The 17752-nt window shown below is 27.6% G+C and overlaps 1 protein-coding gene across 1 annotated transcript in view; it reads right to left on the bottom strand.

Annotated features, from left to right (window-relative positions):
* LOC100164034 (bestrophin-1-like) overlaps positions 1–15766 on the bottom strand; it is a 19824-nt gene extending 4058 nt beyond the window's left edge. The window contains exons 1-8 of the mRNA XM_029486216.1: positions 15696–15766; positions 13663–13779; positions 13421–13592; positions 10519–10887; positions 4472–4597; positions 4296–4403; positions 2656–2868; positions 2021–2144 (exon numbers count right to left, since the gene is read on the bottom strand). Of these exons, the coding sequence (XP_029342076.1) occupies positions 2021–2144; positions 2656–2868; positions 4296–4403; positions 4472–4597; positions 10519–10887; positions 13421–13592; positions 13663–13779; positions 15696–15766 (1300 nt within the window). The remainder of the gene's footprint in view (positions 1–2020; positions 2145–2655; positions 2869–4295; positions 4404–4471; positions 4598–10518; positions 10888–13420; positions 13593–13662; positions 13780–15695) is intronic.
* Between the last annotated feature and the right edge of the window lie 1986 nt (positions 15767–17752).

The following is a 17752-nucleotide window of genomic DNA, read 5'->3' as shown; positions in this document are numbered from 1 at the left end:
GAGGAACACGTGTGTATGTGGGGTGAGAATTCGTCGCTAGAAACCAGAGTGATCACCCATCCGGGTGCTAGTGACAGTAGTCACTACGGCCAACCGTTATACGCTACATTAGGTCGTTAAATAAAACTGTATATAGTATGTTTTTAAAATTCTAATATAAATTATAATGCAAAATAATATAAAATTATCGAGCGAAGCGAGAAAAAAAATTTTTGAGTCGGCAAGTTAATAATGGTCTACCACCCCCCATAAATTGTTCTTCTGGACGGCCCTGTCCATAAGACGAAGTGTTTATCGTTCACGCAGAAAAACGTTACCACCATTACCAAAAAACTTACCAGAAGTACATGCAGCTTTAACTAATTTGGATACAAGTACAATAAGTACATACAAGGGTGAGAATATATTGTTAATAAACGATAGTATTTTAAATATAATATGTTTTTCAACAAAAACAAATTTAGAATTTTTATGTACTTGTGAAAAAATATTTGTTGATGGAACTTTTGAATTTTGTTCTAAATATTTTTATCAGCTATTCACGATACATGTCTTAAAAAACGATCACTATATACCATTAATATTCACTTTGCTGCCAAATAAGTTATCTAGTACCTACGAATATTTATTTCGAGTTTTGACTAGTAAATGTGCAACTTTTAACCTTTATTTTAATCCAAAAACAATCGTTTTTGAACAAGCAATTCATTTTGTAGTTAAAAAAGTTTGGCCTTCAATAATTCTTGTAGGTTGTAGGTTTCATTTAACACAGGCTTGGTGGAGATCCAAAGATATGGATATCCAACGATATGGAATATAAACTGAGTATAAAAACACAGATTCTGAAATAGGAAAATGGCTACATTTAATTTTTGGTTTGTCACTTTTTCCACACTATGAAGTGGAGGATGTTTTTATAAAAGGATTAATGACAATTCAGCCAACAAATTAAAAAGTTACTAAATTCACTAACTATATCGTTGAAAATTATATATCATCAATCTCTATATTCCCTTCCAAACTGTGGGCATCGAATACAATAAGCTCTGAACGTACAAACAATGCATGTGAAAGTTTCCACGCTTCATTTTTATCAAATTTTTATTCCTCCCATCCAAATATTTTTGTCTTTCTAAAAGCAATTATAGAGACACAAACCAGCACTTATATTTCAATAAACAGTACTGAAGAAGATAAATATACATCAAACCGAGCGTATTTAATGAAAAAAGTGGCCATAGAATCTATTGTTGAGAAATATAAATCCGGAAAAATTACTAGCAAAGAATTTTTAAAATCAGTTTCATATTATTACAGTAAAACATAAAAAACATTAAATGAAAAACATAAATTTCAATTATATTTTTATATTTTTATGTATATTAATTATGTATTATTGACGTGTATCTATGTGTATGATTTATATTGTACAAATATTATTAATATTGACGTTCATTGTATAATTTTTTGTATTGACTGAAAAAAGCTATTTATAATATACATTTTCATAAAAGTAATAAATATTAAAAAACATATTAATATTAGAATAATATTATAAACCCTGAAAATAACTGAGCGCAATTGGTCTATCTATCCAAAAAAGACAGAGCGCAATTGGTATATTAAAATGTCATTTTTAGCGCAATTGGTAAACTCCCCTTATACCTAATACCTATCAATTATCTTACGCAAGCTTATTATGATTGTTGCTCTTTTTCGGCCTATAAAAATAAAACATTCATAGTTAAAATAATTATGGACAAATCTAAGTAATGCAATTTGTTCAATAATAATTTTACAAAATTATAGCATAGTACCACATAAAAAAGTAGTCGAAGAAGTTATAACCACACCGAACTCGTTATATATCTATACGTCAAATGTTACGACTTACGACTTACGGGAGTCCGTAATTACTGCAGAACTCCAGATCAGTGCTTTGTGATTATTTTAGAGTTGGCTTTCACTTAAAATAAAAAGTTTGTCGTTTGAATTAACTTTGAACTTTCTAGGTACTCACCTGAAAAATTATTGTAAAAATCATCATGTACGTTTTTATGATATTCCTTCATTAACGAAGTCATCACGTTGTTGGAAAATTCAGTCTTTATTTTCGGTTTATCTTTTATTTCCTGAACAGTGACCTATATATAATATATATTATAATGTATATAAATTTAATATAATTTGGAAGCACGATTTGGTTGCCTACTATCGGAGAAATTGTTCTCGATACAAAAAGCTGTATTGATAGTAAAAATTAAAACCGTAAATTTAATGGTTATACGTGTTATACCTACAGTTATACAGTATACTGTTATAGTGTAAAACTATTAGGTATATAGATAACATTTGTATTTTTAAACAAAAACAATAATAATTATTTACTAATTATTGATCATTTGATTCAAATTGAAAAAAATCATATTTGCATAAAAAAAAATAATACATTTTTAATGTATTTAATTATTTTACAAATTGTTTCTATCTATAGTTAACGGAACCATGACATTACTGATATATTTTTGTTCTAAATTATTTAAATGAAATATATAAAATACATATAATACCTTGCTATAATATCCTTATAATGTACATAATGCATATACCTACCCACATCATAATAATATTATGAAATTATAACATACGACTTACCATTTTTTCATCGTAGCTGGTAACTGTGGGTTTTTTGTCATTATACTCTGTTCGTGCTTCAATGGCCTGAGCTGATCCTAAAAACGGAGTTATTTGAAGGTGTTTAGTTTCCTCTGTGTATGGCAATTCCGATGGGAATATTTCGTTCCAATATTGATCTTTCACCATTTCCGGATACTCTTGATGCATTTCGTCTACAATTATATACGATACCTAAATGCGAGCAAGAATACATTTAATAATTCGCTAAATTGGCTGATTTTATAAATTTACGAAAATTACCAACAAATCATAGATACCTATTTATAAATTATAGCCTATATATGATTATATCATATTATGGCATATTATATTATAGAATAGGTAGATATTATAATATAGTAAAGGGATTTTTTTATTTTAGTTTTTCTAAGGAAGTGTAAAATTGTACAAACTGAAACGGTTAATACTAACAAATAATTAATATAGAGTGTGATAAAGTCCGTCCAATTAATAAACTATAATACATTGTGATAATAGTTACTATATGCATTATGAATTATGATTGATTTAACATGTTTAAATTAAAGTTATTAAGGAAAAAGTATTTAAGTGATAATTTATATGAAAACAATAATAATTTATAAACTATACAGCAGGTATACTTCGAGTCTAATAGTCTATACGTATATAAATAGACAGCTTATTTTCTATTTTTTTGATCCTGTTTAAATAATAATTGGTATATTTTAGATCTAGATCTATGGTCGTATGAAACTCGTTGAACCAATAGTAGTTGTATGACTGAACTTTAATCCTTATTCTGATCAAATAAACTATTTTCTTCCAAGTTGTTTCAGAGTTCGATGAGATGAAAAATGATGGTTCAGAGTCCGACTAAAACTTTTTTATTTATATTACGTAAATGTCATTTTATAAAGATTTTGAAACTGTGATTTTTGAAATATTATACTTAGTATAAAAATATAAAAATAATAATAGTATAATCATATTATAATAATGGTATCATTACATTTTTTTTTTCATATGATATAGGTACTATTATTTTTTATTTTGATTAATGCTATAAAATAAACTATCCTTTTCTTTTGTGTATCTACTTACAATAATTATAAAACTTTTGTTTTAAATTGCTACTGCCTATATAATATGTTTATATGAAATTTAAATATTATAACTATATATTATAGTTTTATATATCATCATCTTATTTATAAAATACAAAAACAAATGAGTACTTTACTACATTACTTTACATTTTCACAAATAATTATAAAATTAAAGTTTTATTAAAACGCAATATTTCCAAGTATTCTGTTTGACGACGAAAAAATCCATTTAAAATGTAAATAAAGATGAATTTTCTTTCAAAAATAAGTGAAATTCCGTATGTTTTACTCTTAGAGATAAATATAAAATAGTAAAAATGTAAAATGTAAAGATTTAAGAGTTGTACCTACCTAAGTTAAAACACAAAAACCGTTTTTCTGAAGAACAGTAATTTTGGCAATACCACGTTATGACTTGTTGCCCTTCATAGTATAACGTCTTAGATTCGTTCAAAAACAATAGGTACCTAGCTGACGCCTGACTTACATATAACGGTTAATACCTACTCAATTATTGTGTATTTTGTTCACCTGTAAGTTTCTATCGATAAGCCAGTTCACATCAAAATCGTCGTCATCTTCACCAAACGGGTTCACTAAAGTTTCTGCTACCATTAACCAGCCCATGTAGAAGAAAAACTGAAAACAATTTGTGTATATACGTATATAGTGTTTCTAGAATACATACATATTTATTATTTACCTACTTGCAAAAACGTGAATATTGGGACGACTAAATCAATCGGATGCGTTGGGTACCCTTTGCGCGGATCCAGATACTGATTCCCCATTAACGAAGCAGCAAAATAAACATAAACAGCTAATGTCGTTACCTGTAAAGTAGTACACCATACCGACATAGGATATATTAGTATCAATTAATTTGAAATAGAGGTAAGTATCAGACGTAGCTAATGAAGAATACGGAGATAGGTACCAAAAAGTGCAAATTATCTAATTTTTTAATAGCCCATAAGTTAAACATTTAATTGCACTTTTGTACCTTAGTAATTTTAATAGTAAGATAAAAGTGCAAAGTTAAATGTTATTACCCTACCCTTTGGCCTTTGCACTAAAAATTTCAGTTTAAAATTTGACACTCATTTATATTAAGTTCTTAAATTTCTTAAAAACAAAGGTGATTGAGTTCAGTTACTAGTTAGTTTTATTGCATAGAATATTTAGTCAATAACAATAATACTAGTTAAGGCGATGATACATTTTATGTTTGCCTTGCTCATTTTTAACAACGTTATACATTCGTATTTTACATTAATCGATGTACGTTTAACTGTTCAAGTAAAGTGTGGCACCCAAAGAAGTGCTATCCAAAAACAACTGATATTTATGAAAAAATGTAGCATTTTATAAAAACATTACCTAGTAATAAAGAATTAAACGATGATGAAAATTAAAATTATCTTATCATATAAATATTAGCTTTTTCCAAATGTACAAATTAAATGTTCTCGGTTTCACCTCTAACAAGCTTGGAATAGACAAATTAGAAAATTGGGCCATACAATTGAATAGGAACGACAAAAATGAATAAGAAATTTCACTTCAGTTAAAGTATTTCTTGAGATCAGTTTTTTTTTAAATTTCTACGGAATTTTCTAATGCATTTAATGCATTTTTTATTGCTCCTGAAAATTAAAAAAAACGTTTTCTTTGGTTTTTGATTATATTTTATCAAATTTTATCGAAATTGACTGCAGATTTCCACCACTCCTCTGTGCTGAGCCACCTACCAATGAGCCAAAGACTATATTGTCCAGAATTATACCATCTCGTTACTTAAAGACCAGTTTTTAAATTGATATCCATAAATTTAAAGTTTTAATGAAGTACCTAAAAAACACCAAGTCGAATTAATGTACTCAAGAATTCAATCAAATAGACAAACCACAGCTCTACAGTGATTTACATTATTAAAACATAAAATATAGTAGATACATAGAAAAAAATTCAGTTTCGACTTTTTAAAAACTGTGGGTTTCAATTTTATTTTAAGGTTCACATTATAAGTAGGTACTGTAAAAGCTAAAACAATAATAATTCTGATTACAATAAAATTAAAAATACAATTAAAATTTATTTGCGCCCATATAGGTTGTTAAAAAATATATTTTTTGGGCGTATTTTGTGGGAGGTAACTGGTCAGTTACCCTCAGCAGTCTAATGTTATAACTGTCCTCCGCCAAATGTACCAGTTGTCCTCAACAGCAGGCACGTACCAAGGATTTTTTTAAAGGGGGGTGTTTTAGAATACTATTTTAATACAATTTGTTTGTGGGGGGGGGGGGTGTTCACACATTTAATATATTTTTGGATTATATGGCCATGGAGGAGTGTTTTAATACCAAAACAAGCCTCCCAGGCTACGCACCTGCGTACGGCCATATTGTAAAATAATTTATCTTTCACTATTTTGATATATACCAGATACCTGTAATAAATAAACACGGTCGATGGGGTTGAGACTACGCCTAAAACACTACTGCTTAACCGAATATAGGTAGGTACCAATCATCCTCAACGTAAAATAGTGCACCTGGTCAAGAGGGACATTTTATATTAACATGGGTAATTTTAGATACAATATTTTTTTTTATTGTAATTGTAATTTGTCAAATTAAAATGTACAATTATTATCATTTAAAATAATGAATTTATTGTTTTCATATTTATATGCTTTTTTAAATTAATTAATTCTAATACTACATATAGCACCGTCAACGAAGTGGCGCCTTCACATATTTACCTTTAATATTTTAAGCCAGGCACCTATGGTATTGCGATCGTATATAAAATAATATTTTGAGGGCAACTGGTGCATTTTGCTGAAGGCTGTTTTGTATTAAAAAAGGTAATTTTGAGGGCAACTGGTATATGGCTAATTTTTCGCTTATGAGCTACAGTTAAAGAATTTTATGTAGTTTTATATATTATATATTATTATTATTAAGTATTTTGCATATTAAATAGGTCTTGTATTTTAACATATTTGAAATGTTGTCAGATGATTCAAATTAGTAAGGTATACCTACTAATTTATTAAAGTCCCATATGTGGAGATTTACCAGAAATTTAGATGTGAAATTATTTTTAAATAAAGCTTATATTTCAATAGTGCAAAGTGCAAACACATATTTGTAAACAATTTCACTATAGATGTTTTTATTATTGTTATTATAATTATTCAAAATATTAGCTAGGTACTTACTGTGAAGTAAACAATGAAAAAAATAAAAATATGAATTTCAAACGCTCATAAAAATTTAATTTGAGTTTCTTATAGACATTTTTTTTTTGATAAAGGTAAATTATCCTATTAGGAATCTTGTATTACATTTTAAAATCTTAGATTTAAAAAGAAAAATTTTTACGAATTCTTAACTCAAAATAATTAATTGCTAATTTTTGTGATTTTTTCATATTTTTTCAATTTTTGAACTTTAAATGCTTATAAAAAAAAACTCTGACTAAGGATTTTTAATATTTTTCATCTGCCTTTGAAACAATATACTTGGGGCCTTCTATTAAATTTTCAAGCTTTTTTAATCAACAAATAAAATTTTATTGATATTTTTAGAAAAAAAACTAAAAAAAAATGAAAACTGACAATGTCCGTAAAGAGCTCAAAATAAGTCAAAATATTTTGAAAATGTTATGGTGTATAGAAAATGCTAATATAAACATTCAGTCAAAATTTCAGTTAAAGTTATACCAAAAACCAAATTCAATTTTGTGAAAAATCGATTTTGCGTAAAAATTCCTGTTTTTCCTTAATTTTTCTTTGGTTTTTCTTGGCGCTTTTGAAAATTACTGGGAATTTTAAATTTTGACCTCCCAATACACCAACGATATTCACTTTCCAATCGAACAAGATACTGAAGTTGAAAATCGAAGCATTATTTCGACTACTTATCGTGTACACAGACACAAAAAAAAATAAAAAAAATAAAAAAACACACATCATTGTAAAATCAATACATTCATCGTTCCACTAAGAATCTAAAAATGTGTTGAATTTATTATTGAAATAAATCAAAAAGGTTCCCGGAATGAGACAGATCGAGTCAAAGATAAAATGAATTGATTCCAATTATAGACCAAATGGCTAAAACATAATCCAATTGTAAAATAATAATAAATCCTTCTAATATTACAAACTATAAAATAATTATACTTGTCAGAGGTACAATTTTTTTGAGAGGGCTAACTGACGAACTCTTCCTAACCTCTAAAACATTCTTTATGCTTATTTTTCATCATCAATAATATTATTGCAGAATATTTACTGCAGAATTATAATATGTACTTAATTATATTATATAAGAATAAGATCAAAACGTAGGTAGGCATTATATACCAAAACGTTTAAACAAAATATAAGATAAGCATTGGTAGAGTAGACACTTACTATAATATTATGTTTTATTTTTATGGTGTATGGTGTAATGGTGTGTACCTATAAATTATAATACCTACAATTTAAACTAATAATAATTATGTAAGTGTTTTAAAAAGTAAGAACTGAAGATTTTAAAGTTTTCGCAGTGAAATAATTTCACGTATTAAATATAATCATCTATTCAACTCTAATATCCTATATACCTAAGTATAATATTTTGTACCTTTACGATATAAGACTAGGTACCTACGTGTCAATTCTCCGGTCCCCGGAGAAAAACTATAATTCAACCTATATGGGACTCTAATACATCGAACGGTTATTACTAGCAAGAACAATAAATAACACACATGGGTCAATGTTATTATACAATGTGGATAAATACATAACACATAAAATATAAATTAGACTATTGTGTGTAGGAAGTATAATAGGTATGTAGCGAATTTTTACGCGTCAATTGATTGCAATCAGAGAAATTTATCTATCACTATATACTATACATTTATTCATGGCAAAAAAAAAAATCGTATTTCAATTTCTATATAAAATGTATTTTAATGTTCTTTTATATTATACACAATATACCGCTTTATGTTGTACGTGTTTTGTTTTGTAGTTTTATGGCAGAATATACGCAAACCATAGCTCGTTGTTTTCAAAATGATATCTATATTATCTACGCGTTGCATAAATTATCTACCGAATGTTGGTATAAAGTTTTAACGCAAATATTCTCGATAAAATTTATTATTTTTTTTTATAGTTATAAGTTAGCTATATATAAAATTCCGATTCTTCGGATTCGACCAAACGACTTCTCTTGCTGCTAACAACATATTTATTTAATTACCCTATCGTCTCTTTTCAACTGAAATTATAATTAATACAACAGTCAAAAGACAAAAGTGTTTCCATAGTGACGCTTTTCATCTTTGAAATGCAATCTAATACGAGAACGTTATACAGTATAGCGCCAACAATAATAATTAATACTAAATAAAAGATAAATAAATTAAAAATTGCTACTGCAAGGAAAATCTCCACTTCCTTATACATTATGCATCATATTTAATTTAAAACGGTTTTCTATTGCACTTTTACTCTAAACTAGTTCTTTTTTTGATTTATTTATTTTTTATAGATACAGGTACCACCTATAAAATTATTTTCTATTGGTTTGTCTTTATCCAGAGAGAATAACTATGGTAGTTTCTGGTAATTGTGGTAAAAAAATTTCCCAATGAATAAAAAAAATACAATAATACCGACATATCGTGATCTAAAACTACTTAATTTCTATTTGATTTCATGAACTGTATACCTTTACACCTTTGTAGATGATATTTTTTTTAGGTATACTTGGATATAACGGAATTAATATAGAAGTCCAAAATCCATATTTTTATTAACATTAATTGATGTTCACTTCAATATTAAACTACCTTTTTAATATTTATAAGTTGTTCATAAAACGCCCATACGGCTATACATATAGATAGTAATTAATAAGTAATAATAACTACTAACTAGTTTATAAATAACACATTCAAACTATAATAATGTGAACAAAATAATTTAAGATAAATTAGAATTATTTTGTTTAATTATATGCAACCATGGTTATATAATTTAAAGATGAAAATATGTGATTATTTATTTTATATTAATGAAATAAACAAATTAACTAAAAAATGTTCGTAAAACGCGAGTTAAATGCTTTGATGTATAGATTGCATTTCATTAAAAAATAAAATATAGGTAGGTAGGTTTAACGTAATTAATATGATTCCTTTTTTGTTTACCTCATGATCGTTTGAAAAGAAATATAATGTTGGTATTTGTAAATATATTTTAATATAATAATAATTAATTATAATATTGTACTATAATTTAAAATGGGTTAGAGTAGAGAGTAATAAGGTATTACACTATTAGTAAAATTCGTGAAATTAAAAATTATGAATTTATTATTCCCATTATTGTATATCAAATAAAATTGTTCATAGTTGAGTCATATATATTATTAGGTATTTTGCCATTTTTTCTACCTACAAAACACCAATTCTTATCGTCTGTATTTATATCACATATCAGAAAATACTGTATAGGTAAAATCGATATATTTTTAAATAGTTATTTTTTTCAATCATTTATTTAATTTCAAAATTGTAAAAAAAATGATATCACCTTATGATATTACCTTGATGAGGACTAGATTTGGATTTACTTGGAAGAGTTTTGGAGTCTAAGGCTAAGACCTTCTAGCCCTCCTTATTCGTGCCACGAGTAATAAGCTTAGGACGAAGGTATATAAAAATATTCTATTATTATTACTTGGGTGTAAACTAGTGGCACACTAATCCAATCGTAGCTTAGCAAGCTACCGCAATTCGACCGGATCTTGTTTATTTCATCAACCAATGTTTTTATTGAAAACTCATTCGTGATACGTCCCTCCTTTTTGGCTTGTGTCACAATTGTAGCGGCCCATACTAGCGGCATCCAATAATTCGGGTGACTAGTTTTGCTGTCCATTGACTCGAGTAGTGCCTTTTCGTCTGTCATTAAGAATCCCGACTCCACCAAATGATCCATTGTCGGAAATCTCTTTTTCACTGCCGGACAAATCATTGTCAAAGTCATAAGTATGCACAGGTTGGCATATCGCATTATTGTTCTTCTTATTAGTCGAGAGCGTTCGTTCTATAATTACATAAATATTTTCCTCTAACAGGGTTAAAAATAAAATATTAATAATTATAGGTATAATATTATTATTGTATATAGATTATATTATTATAATGTGAAATTAACATTTTTTTTTATTTGTAGTAAAATTATTATGAAGTATAATAGGATTGAAAATGTATAAAGTTATTTATATAATATTGTATTTTATCCCGTCAATTCAATTTTAAAAAATATTAAGAAGATTCAATGTCGTGATTTTCTGTTTTTGTCTTACACATGTGCGAGTTTTAGACGTGTTTTTTGCCAAATATTCCAATTGATCTATTGAACCGATAAGAAATTTGAAAACAGATTTGAATTTATCGTCAAGTCTACTTGAAATCGACTTTCCCACATGTTTGATATTATCCCCCAAGTTCCTAAAAATGTCATATTAAAAAAGAGAATTTAAAAATTATCGTATTTTAATTTTTAGAGAAGTTTAAATCAATTCGCTTCATTAGATCAATTGCTATATTTGGCAAAGAATCAGTCTAAAATCTTATGTCGCGTGTGTGTTAGATAAAAACAGAAAATTATGGTATCGAATCCCTTTAATATACGAATAGAGATATGAAAAAAACCATTTAAAATTGTTTATACTCTATTATACTTTTAAAAAATGAAGTGCTTTTATCTTTTAAAAATTGTACCTTTATGTGAAATACAAAAATGTATAGTATTGCGAGGACGTATTAATGTACTATGACAAATAGTTAGTTTTCAAAGCATAAATGGGTTAGTTTTTTGTAATGCTATAGGTCCTATCCATTTAAAAATATTTATTTACGAATTCCAAAAATGATAATATTTTGTACAATACTCTAGCAGTTGTAAATTAAATAAAAATTATTTATAACACAAGTGGTTTGATAAATTTATCATATTATATTATTATACATTATACATTTATTGCGGTATATATTATATGTTGTCATCATCAGTGAAATGCGGGCGTTTAATCCTCATTTAAATTATAATATAATACAGTTTCATTATTTCACACGTCACATGTCATACAAGTAATTACAATTTTGAAATGTGTCATTCATAATAATTTAATGGTTTTATATTTTATAGATTACACGACAGTTATACACTATTTGACTCTTAAATATAAAATAAGTAATACCAATTCTACTTATATACCTACATTTTGGATTTTAAGGTAGACGGTATCATGCTTTTATTTATTGTAAATATTAATTGTATTCTTATAAATTAATTGTATTACTATGCAACTGTTATCTATATTTTATTGACCTATAATTGTTATATTAAATATGTCTATTTGGTGTATAAATAAATAATAATAATGTATCAATTGAATTGTGTATAGTTTATTATGAATACATTTTCAAACATGTTTTAAAGTTTTATTGAAAAAAAATATGACATTGAATTAATATTATGTATATTTACTTTAAACTAAATATAAACACAATGGTATAACAAGTTTGTAATAATTCGATTTATGTTTCCATTACTACCTATAATATTCAAATTATTTTAATATACCCATAATAATGCGCATTATTCATTAATGTACCTGTAGAATATTATGTATTACAATAAATAAATATTGTAATTATTTGTAGCTCGTATAATTTATGTATAATCATTATAATATTTTTAAAATATCTCTAAATACTTCAGAAGGCAGAAAATAAGTTTTGGGAGGTTGTAATATTTATTTGTTATTTTAGATTCTGAGCGGACGAAGGAATGTATTGTATTTACAATGTGTGTTTATTTCTGTCTGTTCTCAACATTTGAGGTAATAAAAATTCTCTAATTTTAAAAATCAGCATTTTTTCTATTATAATAGAAACTAGAATCTAGTTGGTACTTATAATAGGAAAAAATTCAAATTTTAAAAAGCGCCAAGAAAAACAAAAAAAGAGTAATTTTACCCTAAACCAATTTTTGAAAAAATTGATTTTATTTTCTTGTTGTAACTCAAAAATTAATAACTACAGACCCTTGAAATATTCACCAAATATTTATATTAGTATTTTCCATGAATGGTTTCATTTTTTAAATATTTTGACTTTTTTGGAGCTAGTTATCCTTGAGAGAGTTTTCGAATTTTATAAATTTTTTAAAAAATATTTTCGATGAAAACTTTTTCACTTTAATAAAATGATATTATAGATTATTTTTTATATGCATTTAGAGTTCAAATTTTGACAAAATTTCAAATATTCGAACTATTTTTCGGTTAGATATTCATGAAAGTTTTACTTTTCATGGCTAACATTAGACATTTTGATAAAAGATTCCCCACAAATTGTTCTAGGTACTCTTTCAAAAAGAAAAATACATTCTCGACAACTACTGTACAACAGAGTGGTACCCACTTGTTTACCTTTTTCACTTTTATCGTATAAGTATTTTATATGTATTTTTTTCTTCAATTACTCCAGTAAATTAATTTTATTATTTTGGATATTTGCAATAATAATATAATACTTAGCTAAACATAGCTAATCAGATAGATACATACTTGCCCGATAATTAACGTGCTGACATACAAAGCCAGTGAATCTGGCCATGGTATACTTAGGTACTGATTCCACCATCGGCCAACGACAACTGCAACGTAAAACCCCAACACAAATGACACAGGGATCAGATTGGTGTACATTTGACAGTGCAACGATATTTTTTCAAAAAGACTAAAACAAAATTTAAAAATGGAGGTTGAATCGATCTTATGGCAATAAATATTATACGGTTGTCTCTTACTCTCTTTGTGATTGTGTCAATATTATTCTGTATGTAAGACTCAACGAAAAATAACATATCGTGAACAATATCAGGTTCGGCCACAGCAGTTTGTAAATGCTACCTTTCCAACTGAAATGTTAGTACTTAGTGTACAATAATTGGTAAAATGTATGTGTAGATAAAAAGCAGGTAAGTGGATGTCGCTCTGCTGTACAGTAGATTACAAGTGGGTCGTTGTTTAATGGATTGTATTAGACTTGAATTCAATGATATAATATCATTGTATAAGAAAAAAGATTCCGAGCGGAGGCGGTTTGTCAGTCTGGATATTTTATATTGTTATTATTTATTATATCATGTAAGTTGAATTAATATTATAATATTATAATTTTAGATTCTGAGTGGAGCGAGGAATGTATTGGTTTTACCATAGGCGTGCACAGACTTTGTTCGCAGGGTATGCACTATGCAGTTGATAATATATTGTCAAATGTGCCCCATGATATAAATTCTCTTAAGATTAATGTACATATGGGAGGCTTGGATACAAGGGGGCGCGAAGTAGGCGCAACTCCCCCCCATCACACCAAATCCCTAAAAATAGGATTGTATTTTGTATTTATGTATAATATGTGAATTGTATAATGTATATAATATTTTAGGTCCAATTTTTTCTTTCTATATTCCTGGTGCTTAGCAAACTTTCATACATGTATTATTTTTCAATTTAGGCATTTTAATCGCAAGTATAAAGACAATTTAGCCCCCCCCCCCCAAAAAAAAATCTGGATTCACTCCCTGGTACATTACATTATGGCATTATGGCATTACATTATAAACATATTATCACCTATGGTTATTACTTATTATTAGAAAACAATTAGTTTTTCTTATTTTTTTTCACTGTAAATGTTTGAGTCATTGACCCTAACAATGACCATAGTATATAAATATTAAAATATATAATATTATGCTGGATTTATTTTCCTTTACGTAGAATAGGATAACTGAGAAGTAACTTGAAGAACGCATGGTAAATATATTTTGTATAAATTGATCACTGTTAACCACGGTTATCTACTCAGGTTGGTCCTATACCGCTATGCTGCCTGTGTATATCAATTGTCTGTGAGGCATCAATCGGTTAAAAACATTCGTAAAAACTTGAAACTTGGGTTGTTTACTTATATAAGCCTTATCTAAACATGGTAAAATTTTAAAAAACATTTGAGTGGCTTTTGAGTCTTTTATTTAATTTAATTTAGTTTTTGATTTTTACGATATTTCCTAATTATAAATTATAATTATAAAAATTACTTATTTATATAAATCGTTCTTAAGGTGTTCTTATAACGCTTTGTCTATCACCATAGAAACGAATAAAATTAAATAAAAAAGATTCCCTCGTCCGCTCAGAATCGTTTTTAATCGAATTCAATCATTGCATTCAAATCGAATACAGTAAAATTACACTATCCTGTCCGATGACCGAAGGGACGATAGACAAATTTCCACCAACGAAAGTACAGCAGTATATAGTGATTAGACCCACTTGTAACCTACTGTACAGCAGAGCGACATCCACTTACCTGCTTTTTTATTCGTTTCTATGATGATATACAAAGCGTCAGAAATTAAAATCCCATTTTTAGCGTTTTTTCGTAATTTTTCGGTGGTTTTTCCCGTGACATTAAATAACTATTGATAAAATCGAAAAATGACTAGTCTAAAGTACCATCTTGATCCAATTTGCTAAAAGATAAGGTACTATATGTTGAAATAAAAGCACTCCTTCTGGTAGAAATTTTGTATACAAGATATAAAAAAAAAAAAAATAAATACCATTGAAGAACCACTAGGTTCCTCGCTCCGCTCAGAATCTAAAAATATATACAACAGTTGAATAATTGAATAAAAAAGATATCCGTTTAATAGTTGTAGTCATGTTATTCCCGGTAAATTGTAACGTATAAGTTCAGGTAAAAGTATTGTGACGATATTGAAGTTTACTAACTTTGCCGTAATACATAGATAATACCAAACGAAATTACCGAAAAAGTAATTTCCAAAAACATCCCAGACCACGGCACGTGGCGACCTGGTCGGTGTACGTGATGGTCATTTTGCAAACATCCAATATAAATTTGAAAAGTTTTTGAGATGAGACCTTTTTCCGAGTGTGTAGAAAAACAGTTTATGTTTTTTTTATTGTTGTTGTTTTGTATTTCACCGCGCGTAACTATGCTTAAACGTTTCCATTACAACTGTAACGTTCCGATGAATTAATTTTTAGTAATTTATTGTTTGGTGGAATCCTGTCCACGCAAATTAAAAACCAGATCAAGGGGTATATTTTATTACATCCTGAAATTGAATAAGGAACTGCTTTGTTTTATTACATTGATACGTATAATGGAATTTGTTCTGTATATACCTAATGATGGAATTAAAAGCGCCGACATCAAAATATAATATGTATAAAGGGAACCTATATATTGTTGCTCAATATTAACCGTATTAAATTGTAATATATCAGTTAAATTTATTTTAACTAACAAAGTTATTACGAAAAAAACTAATACTGCTACAAAGAATTGGTTTACGAAAACTAATAACACGGAAAATACCGCACGTTGGCCTGAGCATTCATCGATGCTCAGGTGTCAGTCAAGTGCTCGTTTTTCGATGATTGTGGATTGTAATATGGCCGAATAATATATTGTATAGCTTTGAGATTAACGTACCTATAACACACTAGCATCTGTCTATTTTTTCGTGACTAATGAATATAATTTATCAATACATATTGTAACATATTATTACATTTGCTGATATTTTGGGCGTGATATTTTGAACATGTTCATTATCTTCTTGAAGAATAAAAAAAATTTAATAAATAAATAAAATAAAATATTTATGGTGATCGATTAAATCTTGTAACACATTAGGTAATGTTCGTTGCCACCTGATAATATACAAAAATATTATCAAGTATTTATAATTCGATAAAATCAAAAAATATTTTCTATTTTCTACCTACAATGCTCAGTTTGATATGCCTATTGACTTTTGTTCCGTTAATGGTTAATCCGTAAATTAAATGGATAATTTAAAAAAAAAATTAAATGGTTTTCCGTTTTCTCGGGGCCTCTATAACGATTGGGGGTTCCCCAGGCGTAACCCAGGTAACCCTAGGCGGGTTCTTACTTCACCTAATGGGTAATCGGCATTGGTCGCTGTCACTAATGTGTGCTTTGGTGAAGCATCGTTTGGCTGCTAGCTCTCGGATGGGTGACCACCCGTGTCTTTTAGTGACAAATCCTAGGACCACGATCCACATACATACGTGTTTATCAACAAACCGTAACCACCTCTAAAAAATATTAATAACCATAGTTGCCGATGTTTAAAATCAATAATAATAAAAAAAAAAAATACTTATCATTAAGTATAATGATAACAAACGTTAGTATATTTGAATGAAAGGCCGTCTTATAGATTCAGATAAAGGTTTCGAATTCACTCGATGACGTTTGTAGTCACATTGGTAAAGTTTACACACTTGCAGTGTTTTTACTCCATACAGTTGGCTCAATTTCTTATTTGGTAGATACTATTAGTTACGAAATTAAAAAAAATAACAAATATAGGTACCTAATATGATTTTAAACGTGTTTTGTATATTACGCTATTATCTAAGTACCTAGTAGTATATAATATATTATTTTTGACAGTCATGTAACGTATGATATATTTCGTTGACGAAATTATTATGTTTTGATACTTTTTATGTTGAGTTACAACAATGTTAGCAATTATATTGTTATTTTACTTTCTACATTTTTATGATGTTAAATCTCACCTTACAATAACGTGCACGTTAAGTAAACATAAGAAATTACGGTTTAGAAACGTTTAGAAATACATTTTTTAATTTCTTAGTAAAGTAAAGTTTTATTAACCAATCAGAATTCTACGAGTAAGAATGAAAAAAAGGTTTATTTTATTAGAGGGGTAATTTTCTGTACAGAGTTAACCCTAGTAAGTGGTTCTGGAAAATTGAAAGAAAACAAAAAGAAAATAATATACTGTTTGAAGATAACAATAG

This window comes from Acyrthosiphon pisum, chromosome A1 (assembly GCF_005508785.2).
Source record: "Acyrthosiphon pisum isolate AL4f chromosome A1, pea_aphid_22Mar2018_4r6ur, whole genome shotgun sequence".
Taxonomy (NCBI): domain Eukaryota; kingdom Metazoa; phylum Arthropoda; class Insecta; order Hemiptera; family Aphididae; genus Acyrthosiphon; species Acyrthosiphon pisum.
This window is presented reverse-complemented; position numbering and strand designations above follow the sequence as displayed.